Below are 16,405 nucleotides of genomic sequence, written 5' to 3' on the forward strand. Positions count from 1 at the left end.
GTCCCTCCGATAGTGCAGCACTCCCTCAGTACTGCCCCTCCGACAGTGCAGCACTCCCTCATCTTGTCCCTCCGATAGTGCAGCACTCCCTCAGTACTGCCACTCCGACAGTGCAGCACTCCCTCATCTTGTCCCTCCGATAGTGCAGCACTCCCTCAGTACTGCCCCTCCGACAGTGCAGCACTCCCTCAGTACTGCCCTTCTGACACTGTGGCGCTCCCTCAGTTCTGCCCCTCCGACAGTGTGGCACTCCCTCAGTACTGCCTCTCCGACAGTGCGCCGCTCCCTCAGTGCTGCCCCTCCGACAGTGCAGCACTCCCTCATCTTGCCCCTCTGACAGTGCAGCACTCCCTCAGTACTGCCCCTCCGACAGTGCGGCACTCCCTCAGTACTGCCTCTCTGACAGTGCGGCACTCCCTCACTACTGCCCCTCCGACAGTGCGGCGCTCCCTCAGTACTGCACCTCCGACAGTGCGGCGCTCACTCAGTACTGCCGCTCCGACAGTGCAGCACTCCCTCAGTACTGCCCTTCTGACAGTGCAGCACTCCCTCAGTACTGCCCCTCCGACAGTGCGGCGCTCTCTCAGTGCTGCCCCTCTGACAGTGCAGCGCTCCCTCAGTCCTGCCCCTCCGATAGTGCAGCACTCCCTCAGTACTGCCCCTCCAACAGTGCAGCACTCCCTCAGTACTGCCCCCTCCGACAGTGCAGCGCTCCCTCAGTCCTGCCCCTCCGACAGTGCGGCGCTCCCTCAGTACTGCCCCTCCGACAGTGCGGCACTCCCTCAATACTGCCCCTCCGACAGTGCGGCGCTCCCTCAGTACTGCCGCTCCGACAGTGAGGCGCTCCCTCATCTTGCCCCTCCGACAGTGCGGCGCTCCCTCAGTGCTGCCCCTCCGACAGTGCAGCACTCCCTCATCTTGCCCCTCTGACAGTGCAGCACTCCCTCAGTACTGCCCCTCCGACAGTGCGGCACTCCCTCAGTACTGCCCCTCTGACAGTGCGGCGCTCCCTCAGTACTGCACTGGGAGTGTCAGCCTGGTTTTTTTCTGCTCAGGTCGCTGGAGTGAGACTTGAACTCACATCCCTCTGACTCAGAGGCGAGGGTGCCGACCACTGAACCACTTTGAAAGATTGAGGTCTTTAAAATATTGTGGCTAAACTATTCGAGATCGATAGATCAGGGCAGATCGGAGACATAAGTACAAGTCAGGTCAGCACATAATTTGGCCTGAAGTTTGCTAATTTTGCCCTTCCCAGGAGATTGGGTAGCTGTGTGTGTGTGTGTCTGTGTGTGTGGCATTGTGGCTCTCAAGAACCACAGGACCAGCTGCTTTCTATCTGTGCTGTTTGATGTATATATTTATTTGGGGAATCAGTAATCGGACATTCACTGTTAACTTTGATATATAAATAACAGATCAATAGAAACTCCCAGTGTTTGTGAGAGGGTGTTCCTCGCAGTTTCTGTCAAGGGGGATGGGTTTAAATATTCTGCAATTATTGCAGTGTGTTATAGGGAGAGGGGATTGCCCAGGAAAGGCCCTGTGTGCAGTGAGAATTGGTGAAGCTGAACTTTCGCCTCCTCTCACAGTGGCTTGCCTTTTGTCGGTTCAATGATTAATTCCTTGTCGCTGCCATCTTACTCCTCAGTAACGGACTGAAAGCAGCAGCCTGGGAGCGAGCCAGAGTGAGAGAGGCAGAGAACTAGGGCAAACTTCTACTGCGTGGAAGGGGCGGAGATCTTGGGAGCACCTGACTGTTCGGCAATCCTTCCCAGAGAAAGTCAGAGAAAGCAAACTGCAAACATTGTTTGTGAGGACAAGTCGGATTTGAAGAATTGCAGGAAAGCTTTGAACACCACACCCGGACTGAGAGTCAGTGGGAGCAAAGAGGTAAGAGTCCTTTCCCCTCACTCTCAAACCTGCACTGCCGCCTCAGTTCCCAGGGCTCTTTCACCCCCTGTATTATATATTTGAAAGTCACTTCTTTTTAAGAGTTGTCATGGCAATTACATGCAAATTACGAGCTAAGGGTGCAAATGGACCTTCGGGGGGGAGAAGGTAATTCTAAATGTAGGTGAGTGACCCAGAGAGAGAGGAAAGAGAGGGGTATAATTTGGGAATGACTGACAAAGAATCTTATTCATGGGGAGATTACTGCGTGTACAAGTGTAATCGCCCTCGAATAAAAGCGCTTTAATTTGTGCAGCAATTGCGAGTGTGTGTTGGGGGCGATCCGACCCTGTACAGGCAGCAAGGGAAGGGCGCAGGAGATTTATTTTTCGCAATTGATTATTTATTAAAAAAAACACGATTGATTTTCAAGGAATGTAATTCTACTATTTAGTGACAGGCTTTTAAAGAATTGAGATTAATATCCGTCTGCTTTTTTATTTCAATATTTCCCCCTCTGTCAAATACAGACTGTAGGCTCTGAGCTTAGTTTTGTTAATCATTCTGGGAAGGTTCAAATGAATAGTTCAGAATGGCCCAGGGAGCTCTCTGTAAATAACCGACTGCAAGTGGCGAGTCTAGTTCATGTATAAACTAAATGTACAATCCTAAAGGGGGTGCATGAACAGAGAGACCTGGGGCGGCGGTATATGCACAAATCGTTGAAGGGGGCCAGGGCAGGTTGAGAAAGCGGTTTAAAAAACATACAGGATCCTGGGCTTCCTAGGCATAAATAGAGGCATAGAGTCCAAAAGCAAGGAAGTTATAATGTACCTTTTATTAAACAATGGTTCAGCCTCAACTAATTCTGGGCACCGCACTTTAGGAAGGATGTGAAGGCCTTGGAGAGGGTGCAGAAAAGATTTACAAGAATGGACCCAGGGATGAGGGACTTCAGTCACGGGGATAGATGGAGAAGCTGGGGTTGTTCTCCTTGGAACAGAGAAGGTTGAGAGGAGATTTGATCGAGGTGTTCAAAATCATGAGGGGTCTGGACAGAGTAGAGAGAGAGAAACTGTTCCCATTGGTGGAAGGGTCGGGAACCAGAGGACACAGATTTAAGGTGATTGCCAGAAGAACCAAAGGTAACATAGAAACATAGAAAATAGGTGCAGGAGTAGGCCATTCGGCCCTTCGTGCCTGCACCACCATTCAATAAGATCATGACATGAGGATTAGGATCTGGAATGCGCTGCCTGAGAGGGTGGTGGAGGCAGACTCAATCGTGGCTTTCAAAAGGGAGTTGGATAAGTACCTGAAGGAAAAATAAATTGCAGAGCTACGGGGAAAGGGCAGGGGAGTGGGACTGGCTGAGGTGCTCTTGCAGAGAGCCGGCATGAGCTCGACGGGCCGAATGGCCTCCTTCCATGCTGTAACCATTCTATGGTTCTCTGATTCATGCCTGCACTTCTAACTGTCGGAATTGACCCCATATCCGTAAGATGTTGTAGTGTAAATTGAGAATCAGGATCCAACCTGGCTTCTGAGTGAAATGGAGTGAGAGTCTGTGCACCAGTTAGGACCCTGACTGTGTGTTTATATCAGAAGATGTGAATTGGCTCCAGGAGTTGGCTCCTGGTGTTGGTACAGGTGGCATGTGTCCATTGCAAGGTGCCCATGTGGTGCCCAGGAATGCCCAACAGAAGAAGCTTTCCCAAACACATTGCTGAAAATCGACCGCACAAATTCCCAATCCCAGGAGATCCCCATTTTTGTTTCCGAATTGGATCTGGAATTGGATGGAATCTCTGGCATCCGCCAGTCCTTCTCTCTCAGCCTGGATTTGGCGCAGGTTCATGTGTTGGCGTGGCTCAGTGTGCAGCACTGGTCACCACTGCACTGGAGAGGGTTCAGAGGAGATTTACAAGAATGTTGTCTGGACTGGAGAATTTTAGCTATGAGGAAAGATTGGATAGGCTGGGCTTGTTTTCTTTGGAACAAAGGAGGCTGTGGAGAGACCTGATTGAGGTGTATAAAATTATGGGGGGCCTGGATAGAGTGGATAGGAAGGACCTATTTCCCTTAGCAGAGGGTCAATACCCAGGGGGCATGCGTTTGAAGTAATTGGGGGAAGGTTTAGAGGGGATTTGATGGAAAATGTCTTCACCCAGAGGGCGGTGGGGTTCTGGAACTCACTGCCTGAAAGGGTGGTAGAGGCAGAAACCCTCACCACATTTAAAAAGTACTTGGATGTGCACCTGAAGTGCCGTAACCTACTACAACAACAACAACCAGAACAACTTTTATTTATATAGCGCCTTTAACATAATAAAACGTCCCAAGGCGGCTCACTGGTTTTATAAGACAAAACAAATACATTTGGCACCGAGCCACATAAGAAGAAATTACGGCAGGTGACCAAAAGCTTGGTCAAAGAGGTGGGTTTTAAGGAGCATCTTAAAGGAGGAAAGAGAGGTGGAGAGGTTTAGGGAGGGAGTTCCAGAGCTTGGGGCAGCTGAAGGCACGGCCACCGATGGTTCAGCAGTTCTAATCAGGGATGCTCAAGAGGGCAGAATTTGCGGAGTGCAGACATCTCGTGGGGCTGTGGGGCTGAAAGAGGTTACAGAGCTAGGGAGGGGCGAGGCCATGGGGTGAGGATTTGTAACCAAGGGCTTCGGACCAAGTGCTGGAAAGTGGGATTAGGCTGGATAGCTTTTTTTTGGCTGGCACGGACTCAATCGGCCCAATGGCCTCCTTCTGTGCCATTAGGGGGTTGACTTATGAAGATAGGTTGAATAAGTTGGGTCTATACACATTGGAGTTCAGAAGAATGAGAGGTGATCTTATCGAAATATATAAAATAATGAGGGGGCTCAAAGGTGGATGCAGAGAGGATATTTCCACTCATAGGGGAAACTAAAACTAGGGGGCATAGTCTTAGAATAAGGGGCCACCCATTTAAAACTGAGATGAGGAGGAATTTCTTCTCTCAGAGGATTGTAAATCTGTGGAATTCTCTGCCCCAGAGAGCTGTGGAGGCTGGGTCATTGAATATATTTAAGGCGGAGATAGACAGATTTTTGAGCGATAAGGGAGTCAAGGGTTATGGGGAGCAGGCAGGGAAGTGGAGCTGAGTCCATGATCAGATCAGCCATGATCTTAATAAATGGCGGAGCAGGCTCGATGGGCCAAATGGCCGACTCCTGCTCCTATTTCTTATGTTTTATAACCTTCTATGATTCTATGATTCACACTCTCATGTCTTGAGTCAGAAGGTCATGGGTCCAGAGCCTTGATCCCCATAATCCAGGCTGACCCTGTTATGTATGTATGTAAACCGTATCAAAATGTAAGACTTGCCACTAGGGGGCACACCTGTGGGAGACCTAAAGATCACCTGTGCACCCCGGGACAAGCAGGTATAAAAGGTATATATTGCTTCCTCACTCTGGAGTCTGAATAAAGAGACCAAGGTCACAACTTGCGATACAGTCCTGTGGATTTATTCTGAACATAACAGACCCCCTTCATTAAAATAAATTTGCAGGATGTGAGTGTCACTGGCAAGGCCGGCATTTATTGCCCGTCCCTAGTTATCCTGAGAAGGTGATGGTGGGTCCCATCTTGAACCACCAATAGCGGTTTTGATAGAAACTGAGTGTCTCACTGGGCCTTTTCAGAGGGCAGTTAAGGGTCAACCGTGTTGGGTGTGGGGACTGGAATCACATATAGGCCCAGACCGGGTAAGGATGGCAGGGTTCCTTCCCGAAAGGGTATCAGTGCACAAGGGAGTGAAAGGTGATTGCCATTTAAATGGCTTCAACGGCGAGTAAAATGCACATAAAGGGCCCCAGCTTCTGGCTCAATGCCTCCCGATAGCGATTCATTTGGGGAACTCAATAAACATTAGCTTTACTGTGAAATGAAAGCTGCAAGCATGAAAACTAAACCAGTCTGATAAGAAACTAAGAAGTGTAAACTAGTTTAGGTTTGGTAAATAAGTAGCGGGACAAACTAGTGCACACCCCACCGATGCAGCCGGAGGAGGGGCTGAGTATTTCCAGCACTTTCTGTTAACAACACCAAACAACACTAACTAACAAAACTAAACTACTACTGAGTTAAGTCTGACAAACTAATGAGACTAATCTGGGGAGTTAAGTTTGGTAAATAACAAACAAGACTAAACTAGCAATGAATTTGAACCAAGCGAGACTAAACTAGCACTTAGTTAAGTTTGATAACTAGCTAACATAACTAAACTAGCACTAAGTTAAATTTGGTAAATAGCTACCAAGATTACACTGGTAGTCAGTTAGTTTACTCTGGGCTAGTATGCAGGGCGATGGGGAAAGAGCAGGGCAGTGGGACTAACTGGACAGCTCTTTGAACAAGCGGCCTCCTGCTGTGCTGTAGGGTCCTGTGACTTGCATTGAACTCCGATTTAATCCAACCCAGTTTGAAAATAGCTCAATGCTAATTGGTTGATTTTAAAATGGTTTCATCTTAGACCGAAGTTGTCCCAGACACTGAGCTCTGGGATATTGAACCCACTTGGTGGCCAGTTTCATGGCGATACACACTCCCCTACGGGGCACTCAGACCATTCACATCCAACATCTGGGGTTACTCAGCATCTAAAACGTGGGTTATGTAAAAAGGGAGTCAATCGGAATTAAACCCGAGTGGATGGCCGAGTAGATTCATCTCTTGGTAGTCTATCGTATCCAACAAAGACGTTGATGTGCTAATCAGCAATGGCATGTGTCTTCAAGTGGCAGTATAGGCCAATAGGCACATAGTCTCCTGCACGTGGGACAAGGGAAGTTCGATGTGCCTGATGCTGACAGTACTGTCACCTGATGTCGTCTATCTCTAGTGTCCCACAGGCGTTGACATCGGCTTTCCTCGAAGGTCTGGCAGGCAGTCCTCGTGTGGGTTCACCACTGGATTTTATTAGCTGCTGTATTCTCCAGGTCCTTTGGTCGGATGCCACAGTACTGGAGGTTAGCCTTGATGCAATCTTTGTCGCGCTTGTGGGGGCGCCCCTGGTGTCTTCGACCTTCACAGAGCTCGCCGTGAAGAAGCTGACAAGGGATCCTTGACTCATCCATGCGGATGACATGTCCAGCCCACCGGAACTGGGCTCACCTGATCATCACCTCGATGCTAGTTGATTGTGCTCTCTCCAGAACCTCAAAGTTTGACACCCGGTCTTGCCAGCGTATGTGGAGTATAGATCTGAGACTGCGCATATGGAAAGCTTCCAACTTTTTGATGTGACGCCTGTCAGGTGTCCAGGTCTCACATCCATAAAGGAGAGATAAGAGAACGACTGCCCTATACACCAACAGTTTAGTTGACTGTTGGATGTGGTGGTGACTCAACACCTTAGTGCCCAAGCGACCAAGTGCCTGGCTGGCTTTACAGATCCTGACAACATAACAGGTGAAGTGCTCTCAGATGGCACAACCACAGCCCCATTTTCCATCTCAAATGGAGATTCATAAGAACATAAGAATTAGGAACAGGAGTAGGCCATCTAGCCCCTCGAGTCTGCTCTGCCATTCAACAAGATCATGGCTGATCTGGCCGTGGACTCAGCTCCACTTACCCGCCCTCTCCCCGTAACCCTTAATTCCCTTATTGGTTAAAAAATCTATTTATCTGTGACTTGAATACATTCAATGAGCTAGCCTCAACTGCTTCCTTGGGCAGAGAATTCCACAGATTCACAACCCTCTGGGAGAAGAAATTCCTTCTCAACTCGGTTTTAAATTGGCTCCCCCGTATTTTGAGGCTGTGCCCCCTAGTTCTAGTCTCCCCGACCAGTGGAAACACCCTCTCTGCCTCTATCTTGTCTATCCCTTTCATTATTTTAAATGTTTCTATAAGATCACCCCTCATCCTTCTGAACTCCAATGAGTAAAGACCCAGTCTACTCAATCTATCATCATAAGGTAGTCCCCTCATCTCTGGAATCAGCCTCGTGAATCGTCTCTTTACTAGTATATCCTTCCTTAAGTAAGGTGACCAAAACTGCACGCAGTACTCCAGGTGCAGCCTCACCAATACCCTGTACAGTTGCAGAAGGACCTCCCTGCTTTTGTACTCCATTCATCTTGCAATGAAGGCCAACATTCCATTCGCCTTCCTGATTACCTGCTGCACCTGCAAACTAACTTTTTGGGATTCATGCACAAGGACCCCCAGGTCCCTCTGCACCACAGCATGTTGTAATTTCTCCCCGTTCAAATAATATTCCCTTTTACTGTTTTTTTTTTCCAAGGTGGATGACCTCACATTTTCCGACATTGTATTCCATCTGCCAAACCTTAGCCCATTCGCTTAACCTATCTAAATCTCTTTGCAGCCTCTCTGTGTCCTCTACACAACCCGCTTTCCCACTCATCTTTGTGTCATCTGCAAATTTTGTTACACTACACTCTGTCCCCTCTTCCAGGTCATCTATGTATATTGTAAACAGTTGTGGTCCCAGCACCGATCCCTGTGGCACACCACGAACCACCGATTTCCAACCCGAAAAGGACCCATTTATCCCGACTCTCTGCTTTCTGTTAGCCAGCCAATTCTCTATCCATGCTAATACATTTCCTCTGACTCCGCGTACCTTTATCTTCTGCAGTAACCTTTAGTGTGGCACCTTATCGAATGCCTTTTGGAAATCTAAATACACCACATCCATCGGTACACCTCTATCCACCATGCTCGTTATATCCTCAAAGAATTCCAGTAAATTAGTTAAACATGATTTCCCCTTCATGAATCCATGTTGTGTCTGCTTGATTGCACTATTCCTATCTAGATGTCCCGCTATTTCTTCCTTAATGATAGCTTCAAGCATTTTCCCCACTACAGATGTTAAACTAACCGGCCTATAGTTACCTGCCTTTTGTCTGCCCCCTTTTTTAAACCGAGGCGTTACATTAGCTGCTTTCCAATCCACTGGTATCTCCCCAGAGTCCAGAGAATTTTGGTAGATTATAACGAATGCAATTGCTATAACTTCCGCCATCTCTTTTAATACCCTAGGATGCATTTCATCAGGACCAGGGGACTTGTCTTTGTCTACCTTGAGTCCCATTAGCCTGTCCAGCACTACCCCCTATCTCAAGGTCCTCCCTTCCTACATTCCCGTGACCAGCAATTTTTGGCATGGTTTTTGTGTCTTCCACTGTGAAGACTGAAGCAAAATAATTGTTTACGGTCTCAGCCATTTCCACATTTCCCATTATTAAATCTCCCTTCTCATCTTCTAAGGGACCAACATTTACTTTAGTCACTCTTTTCCGTTTTATATATCGATTAAAGCTTTTACTATCTGTTTTTATGTTTTGCACAGTCCCCTGGAGAGTCCCCTAGTTCGAGACTCTCCAGCCCTGGGGAAACAACCTCTCAGCATCTACTCTGTCAAAATTCAGTCTAACTTAACACCAGGATGATTATTGGATCATAAGAACATAAGAAATAGGAGCAGGAGTAGGTCATAAAGCCCCTCGAGCCTGCTCCACCATTCAGTAAGATCATAGCTGATCTGATCATGGACTCGGATCCACTTCCTCGCCCGCTCCCCATAACCCCTTATCCCCTTATCGTTTAAGAAACTATCTATTTGTGTCTTCAATTTATTCAATGTCCCAGCTTCCACAGCTCTCTGAGGCAGCGAATTCCACAGATTAACAACCATCAGAGAAGAAATTCCTCCTCATCTCAGTTTTAAATGGGCAGCCCCTTATTCTAAGATCATGCCCCCTAGTTCTAGTCTCCCCCATCAATGGAAACATCCTCCCTGCATCCACCTTGTCAAGCCCCCTCATAATCTTATACGTTTCGATAAGATCATCTCTCATTCTTCTGAATTCCAATGAGTAGAGGCCCAACCTACTCATCCTTTCCTCATAAGACAACCCCCTCATCTCCGGAATCAACCTAGTGAACCTTCTCTGAACTGCCTCCAAAGCAAGTATATCCTTTCGTAAATATGGAAACCAAAACTGCACACAGTATTCCAGGTGTGACCTCACCAATACCCTGTATAGCTGTAACAAGACTTCCCTGCTTTTATACTCCATCCTCTTTGCAATAAAGGCCAAGATACCACTGGCCTTCCTGATCACTTGCTGTACCTGCATACTAACCTTTTGTGTTTCATGGACAAGTACTCCCAGGTCCTGCTGTACTGCGGCACTTTGCAATCTTTCTCCATTTAAATAATAACTTGCTCTTTGATTTTTTTTTCTGCCAAAGTGCATGACCTCACACTTTCCAACATTATACTCCATCTGCCAAATTTTTGCCCACTCACTTAGCCTGTATGTCATTTTACAGATTTTTTGTGTCCTCCTCACACATTGCTTTTCCTCCCATCTTTGTATCATCAGCAAACTTGGCTACGTTACACTCAGTCCCTTCCAAGTCGTTAATATAGATTGTAAATAGTTGGGGTCCCAGCACTGATCCCTGCAGCACCCCACTAGTTACTGATTGCCAACCCGAGAATGAACGATTTATCCCGACTCTGTGTTTTCTGTTAGTCAATCCTCTATCCATGCTAATATATTACCCCCAACCCCGTGAACGTTTGTGCAGTAACCTTTTATGTGGCACCTTGTCAAATGCCTTTTGGAAGTCCCAATACACCACATCCACTGGTTCCCCTTTATCCACCCTGTTCGCTACATCCTCAAAGAATTCCAACAAATTTGTCAAACATGTTGGTCTTCATGAGCCACCGTAGACCATCTCTGAACACAATGCCTTGGTGTCAGCCACCCTCACCATCGCTTGTCTCAGTGACATCGACTTGACTTGCTGGTAAATTTTCCTCCTTTTTGTGTTTATTTCTAGGTCGCTTCAGCCACTTTAAAGCGTCTGCCACAATGTACCAGAATCGACCTGTGGGGAGCCCACCTGCTTACAGCCCAAGTCATTTCAACCAGCCCGCCCCGTACAGAGCCTCTGTGGGCAGTTATGAATTTGACGTGCGTTCCCCTGCTCCCGGCTCTTACTACATTGAAGATAAGCCGCAACACTTCTACAAATGGACCTCCCCGCCAGGAATCATCCGCATCTTAGAGGGCATCGTCATAGTCCTGTGTCTGGCTATTTTTGCCTGTGTGGCCTCGACGTTGCAGTGGCAGTATGACTATGGCTATGGCTATGGCGGAGGGTTGGGCGGGATTGGAGGGATGGGCGGAGGCGGGTACTACGGGATGGGCGGAGGCGGGTACTACAACGGGATGGGCGGAGGCGGCGGGTACTACAACGGGATGGGCGGCTACGGCAGAGGCACCACCGACCCCAGGGCCGCCACCGGGTTCATGATCGCCATGGCGGCCATCTCGTTTATCGTCGGCCTGGCCTTCTTTATCGCCAGCGTCGGCAAGTCCCACAACTCCAGGACTCGCAAGTTCTACCTGCTGGTCCTGATATTCAGCGCCATCCTGGGCGGGATGGAACTGATCGCCAGCATCGTCTACATCATGGGCGTGAATCCCATGGCGGGCAGCGGAGGCTCCATGTACTACAGCCAGATAAGGGTCATCTGCAGCCAGTTCTCTTCTGGTGGTGGTGGTGGCATGCTGTTTGCTAACCAGTATCTGTATCACTACTGCGTGGTGGATCCCCAGGAGGTGAGTCACCCTTTATTATTGCTGTGTTTCACTCGGCCTTTGGCAGAGTAAAGATTCATTCTCCGAACCCTGCGCTGGTTTATTGCTAAAAACATCGTAAAGTTGATCTCGCAACGGCTCGGTTATAAAGTGCACCACCCCCAAGTCATAAACACTGCGAAGGTCCATGGTTTCACCCTGCTTGCTGTTGACTAACTCGATCGTAGGAACAGGAGGAGGCCATTCAGGCCCTCGAGCCTGTTCTGCCTTCATTTAGACCACGACTGATCCGTATCTTAACTCCAACCACCTGCCCTTGCTCCCTATCCCTTGATACTCCTGCTGAACATAATTCTATCGACCTCAGTGCTGAAAGCTCCAATTGACCCCCGGCCTCAACAGCTTTTGGGGGAGAGAGTTCCCGATTCCCACTGCCCTTTGTGTGAAGAAGTGCTCCCTGACATCACCCTGAACGGCCTGGCTCTAATTTTAAGGTCCTGCCCCTTGTTCTGGACTCCCCCCACCAGAGGGAGTAGTTTCTCTCGATCGACCCCATCAACTCCTTTAATCATCTTAAACACCTCGATCAGATCATCCCTTAATCTTCTACACTCGAGGGAACACAGGCTCAGTCTGGGCAAACGGTCCTCGGGATTTAACCCTTTCAGGCCCGGTATCACCCTGGGGAATCTGCGTTGTTCCCCCTCCGAGGCCGATATACCCTCCCCGAGGGACGGGGCCCAGGACTGGACGCAGTTACTGCACACGGGGTCTGAGCAGGGCTCTGTACAACGGAAGCCTCACTTCCTCCCCTCTGTGTTCCAGCTCCCCTCCAGATAGAGGCCAACATTCCATCAGCCTTTAGATTACATTTTGTTCCTACCCACTAGCGACAGTCCGTGTGGTGAAGGTGCTCCCACAGTGCTGTTAGGGAGGGAGTTCCAGGATTGTGACCCAGCGACGATGAAGGAACGGCCGATATATTTCCCAGTCGGGATGGTGTGTGACTGGGAGGGGAACGTGGAGGTGGTGGTGTTCCCATGGGCCTGATGCCCTTGTCCTTCTAGGTGGCAGAGGTCGCGGGTTTGGGAGGTGCTTATGAATAGGACATAGAGGCACTGGAGAGGTTGCAGAGGAGATTTACAAGGATGATACCAGAAATGCGAGGGTATATATATCTGGAAAGGATGAACAGGCTGGATCTCTTTTCTCTTGCAAAAAGAAGGCCGAGGGGTGACCTAATAGAGGTCTTTAAAATGATGAAAGGTTTTGATCGAGTGGATACAGAATGTTTCCACTTGTGGGGAAGAGCATAACTAGGGACCATCAATATAAGACAGTCACTAATAAACCCAATGGGGAATTCAGAGGGGGTGAATGTTGAAGGTGGGGATGGGGTGCTGATCAAGCGGATTGTCTTGAAGTGTCCTTCGTGTTGGAGCTGCACCCATCCAGGTAAATGGAGAGTATTCCATCACACTCCGAACTTGTGCCTTTTTTTGCTAATATCTTGTGTGAAAACTCGTCAAATGCTTTCTGGAAGTCCATATAGATACCGGCCACTCCCTTATACAATATGTTAATGACCTCCTAAAAAAATTCAGTTAGATTAGTCAGACATGACTTACCATCACAAATCCATGCCTGCTCTCATTTATCTAAATGTTCAGTCATTCTATCCCTAATGAGAGATTCTCGTAACATCCCCAGGAGCTCCGCCAGGATTTCAGAAGGTGTCCTAAAATAGAAAGACTTGCATTTCTATAGCACCTTTCACGACCACTGGTCACTGTTGTAATGTAGGAAACGGGCAGCCAATTTGTGCACAGCAAGCTCCCACAAACAGCAATGTGATGATGACCAGATAATCTGTTTTAGTGATGTTGATTAAGGGATAAATATTGACCCCTGGACAATGGGGATAACTCCCCTGCTCTTCTTTGAAATAGCGCCCTGGGATCTTTTACATCCATCTGAGAGGGCAGACGGGGCCTCGGTTTAACATCTCATCGGAAAGACGGCACCTCTGACAGTGCAGTGCTCCCTCAGTACTGCCCCTCCGACTGTGCGGCGCTCCCTCAGTACTGCTCCTCTGACAATGCGGCGCTCCCTCAGTACTGGTCCTCTGACAATGCGGCACTCCCTCAGTACTGCTCCTCTGACAATGCGGCACTCCCTCAGTACTGCCCCTCCGACTGTGCGGCGCTCCCTCAGTACTGCCCCTCCGACTGTGCAGCACTCCCTCAGTACTGCCCCTCCGACAGTGCAGCACTCCCTCAGTACTCGCCCTCCGACAGTGCGGCACTCCCTCAGTACTGCCCCGCCGACAGTGCAGCGCTCCCTCAGCATGCACTGGAGTGTCAGCCTGGATTTTTGTGCTCAAGTCCTGGAGTGGGATTTGAACCCACAACCTTCTGACTCAGGCGAGTGTGCTGCCCACTGAGCCACGGCTGATGCTGCCCTACACTTGGAAGAGGCTCGCTGCCTGTGGACTACAGATGTCAACCCTCCAGGATTGACCTGGGCTCAGCCTCTCCCCCTCTATCTCTGTAACTTTCTCCAGCCCTGCAACCCTCCGAGATCACGGCGCTTCTCCAATTCTGGCTTCTTGCGCATCCCCCGATTTTAATCAATTTTAATTGGTGGGCCCTAAGCTCTGTTATTGCCTCCTTTAAACCTCTCCGCCCCTGTCTCCTTTAAGCCACTTATTAAATCCTATCTAGAATCATAGAATGGTTACAGCACCGAAGGAGGCCATTCGGTCCATCGAGCCCGTGCCGGCTCTCTGCAAGAGCCCCTCAGCCAGTCCCACTCCCCCCGCCTCTTTGACAAAGCTTTTGGTCACCTGCCCTAATACCTCCTTATGTGCCGCGGTGTCAAATTCTCTTTGATAATCGTGCCTGTGAAGCGCCTTGGGAAGTTTTTACTATGTTCAAGGTGCTATATAAATGCAAATTGTTGTTGGAGTCTCCAAGGCAGTGCTGTGAGCAAGCCAGGAGAAAAAGCAAATTAGCAATTCACACTTTAGTTTATTTTAGTTCTAAAAATATCGGACAAGGGGCGGGGGAAGGCCGATGACTGACAGTCAAGAATCAATGAAGAGGGTTTCACTTTCCGATTGTCCGTGGGAAGGCGGGCCACAAGGATGGACGTGTCGGGCGACTGTAATGTATTTGCTTCATGGGTTCTTTGCTTAAGAATTCACAGCCACACATTGCTGTTAAGAACTAGTTGGTTTATTAGCAAAGGTTCAACAATCACACTACACATTACCAGTTCATCCACCGGGCTCACAACCACCTGCCCCATCGTGGATCCCCCGAACCCAACTGGCTGGGGTTTTATTGAGTCTTGTGAACAACACGTGACTGGCTAAGCCACTCACAACTCAACAGTTCTCCAACTATTTTAATTAAACTAGAAAGCCGAGTGCCCCCTTATTAAAGGGGAATTTGAACCAACAAGTTAACAAATAAAACTTTGTGAACCTTAAACAGTTCAGCAGCTCCGCAACTATTTTATGTAGAAACATTAAAACAAGTGCACCCTGATTAAAGCGGGGGGAGCGCTAAAAACCGAAACAATTGAACAAATTAAACTTTAAACTAACTTAAATCAAATTAAAATTGGTTGCCGGGGGTGATGATGCACTCCAGTCCCTCCGGCGCCCACCTCTCGCGGAAGGCCGCGAGCGTACCGGTGGACACCGCGTGCTCCATCTCCAGGGACACCCTGGCCCGGATGTAACCGTGGAAGAGAGGCAGGCAGTCGGGCTGAACGACCCCCTCGACCACCCACTGCCTGAACCGGTTGATGGCCCCCTTGGCCATGCCCAGGAGCAGTCCTACGAGGAGGCCCTCCGACCTACCCGCTCCCCTCCGCACAGGGTGCCCAAAGATCAGGAGTGTGGGACTGAAGTGCAACCAGAATTTGAGGAGCAGCCCCTTCAAATAATGGAACAGGGGCTGCAACCTCACACACTGAACATACACACGGAACACGGACTCCTCCAGACCGCAGAAATTATAGACGGCCTGGGAGCCTGTGAACCGACTTAAAAACGTATTGCACAGGACTGCTCCGTGCACCACCCTCCAGGCCAAGTCCCCAATAAATATAGGGAGGACTCCCGCATAGAGTGCCCTCCCTGGGGGACCCCCGCCTCCTCCGGACGGCAAGATGGTACGCCATGGCGTGTCCGGACGGCAGACGAGGATGGCAAAGTTGAGAGTGTGCATGAGCAGCCCGTACAGGAAACCCCTCCGCGCGGAACTGAAAGGCACGGAGGGGATTTCCCCGAGTCGGCTCAAGTTGTGAGACGCCGGCTCCCGAGGGAGGTTTCAGGGTTTGGCGCCGATGAGGAATTCCGTCCGGACGGGGGTCAGTTCGGACGGGATCTCCCCACGTGCTTGAGCCTCCTCGATGCACCTAACGGAGTCAGGGCCCAGAGCTGTTTTTAGCGACTCGATGGCATCGGCCGCGCGCGGGACGTTGGCCCAGTTTAGGCGCCGTGCCAGCGTGTCTGGCGCCATCCAGCCCGCTCCTCCGCCATCGAGCAGGTCCCTGACCCTGGTCACCTCACCAGCCACAGCCCTCTCGTCCAACCGCCACCTAAAACCTCGGTCGTGGAGGTACTGATTCCCGAGCAGCGGCTCCTGCAGGACAGCCGCCACTCCAGCCGGTGGAGAGCTGCGCTTGGTGGAGACTTTGTTCCAGACCCTGGTGAGTTCCTTGTAAAAGACAGGCAGCCCCTGGACGGCGGTCCTGACGCCCCCCATGCTCACAAACAGGAGCTGCGTGTCATAGTTGAGGTCGAGCTGCTGGCGGAAGAAATACGTCGCCAGAGCACACCACCTAGGAGGGGGCTCAACGTAAAGGTA

General features: G+C 49.6%; 1 protein-coding gene across 1 annotated transcript in view; it reads left to right on the forward strand.

The window, feature by feature from the left end:
- The first annotated feature begins 1,828 nt into the window (after nt 1-1,828).
- The window catches only part of LOC139229109 (occludin), a 49,660-nt gene continuing 35,083 nt past the window's right edge, over nt 1,829-16,405 (forward strand). The window contains exons 1-2 of the mRNA XM_070860768.1: nt 1,829-1,893; nt 10,762-11,546. Of these exons, the coding sequence (XP_070716869.1) occupies nt 10,794-11,546 (753 nt within the window). The 5' untranslated portion in view covers nt 1,829-1,893; nt 10,762-10,793. The remainder of the gene's footprint in view (nt 1,894-10,761; nt 11,547-16,405) is intronic.

Source organism: Pristiophorus japonicus, chromosome 18, assembly GCF_044704955.1.
Source record: "Pristiophorus japonicus isolate sPriJap1 chromosome 18, sPriJap1.hap1, whole genome shotgun sequence".
In the NCBI taxonomy this organism is placed as follows: domain Eukaryota; kingdom Metazoa; phylum Chordata; class Chondrichthyes; family Pristiophoridae; genus Pristiophorus; species Pristiophorus japonicus.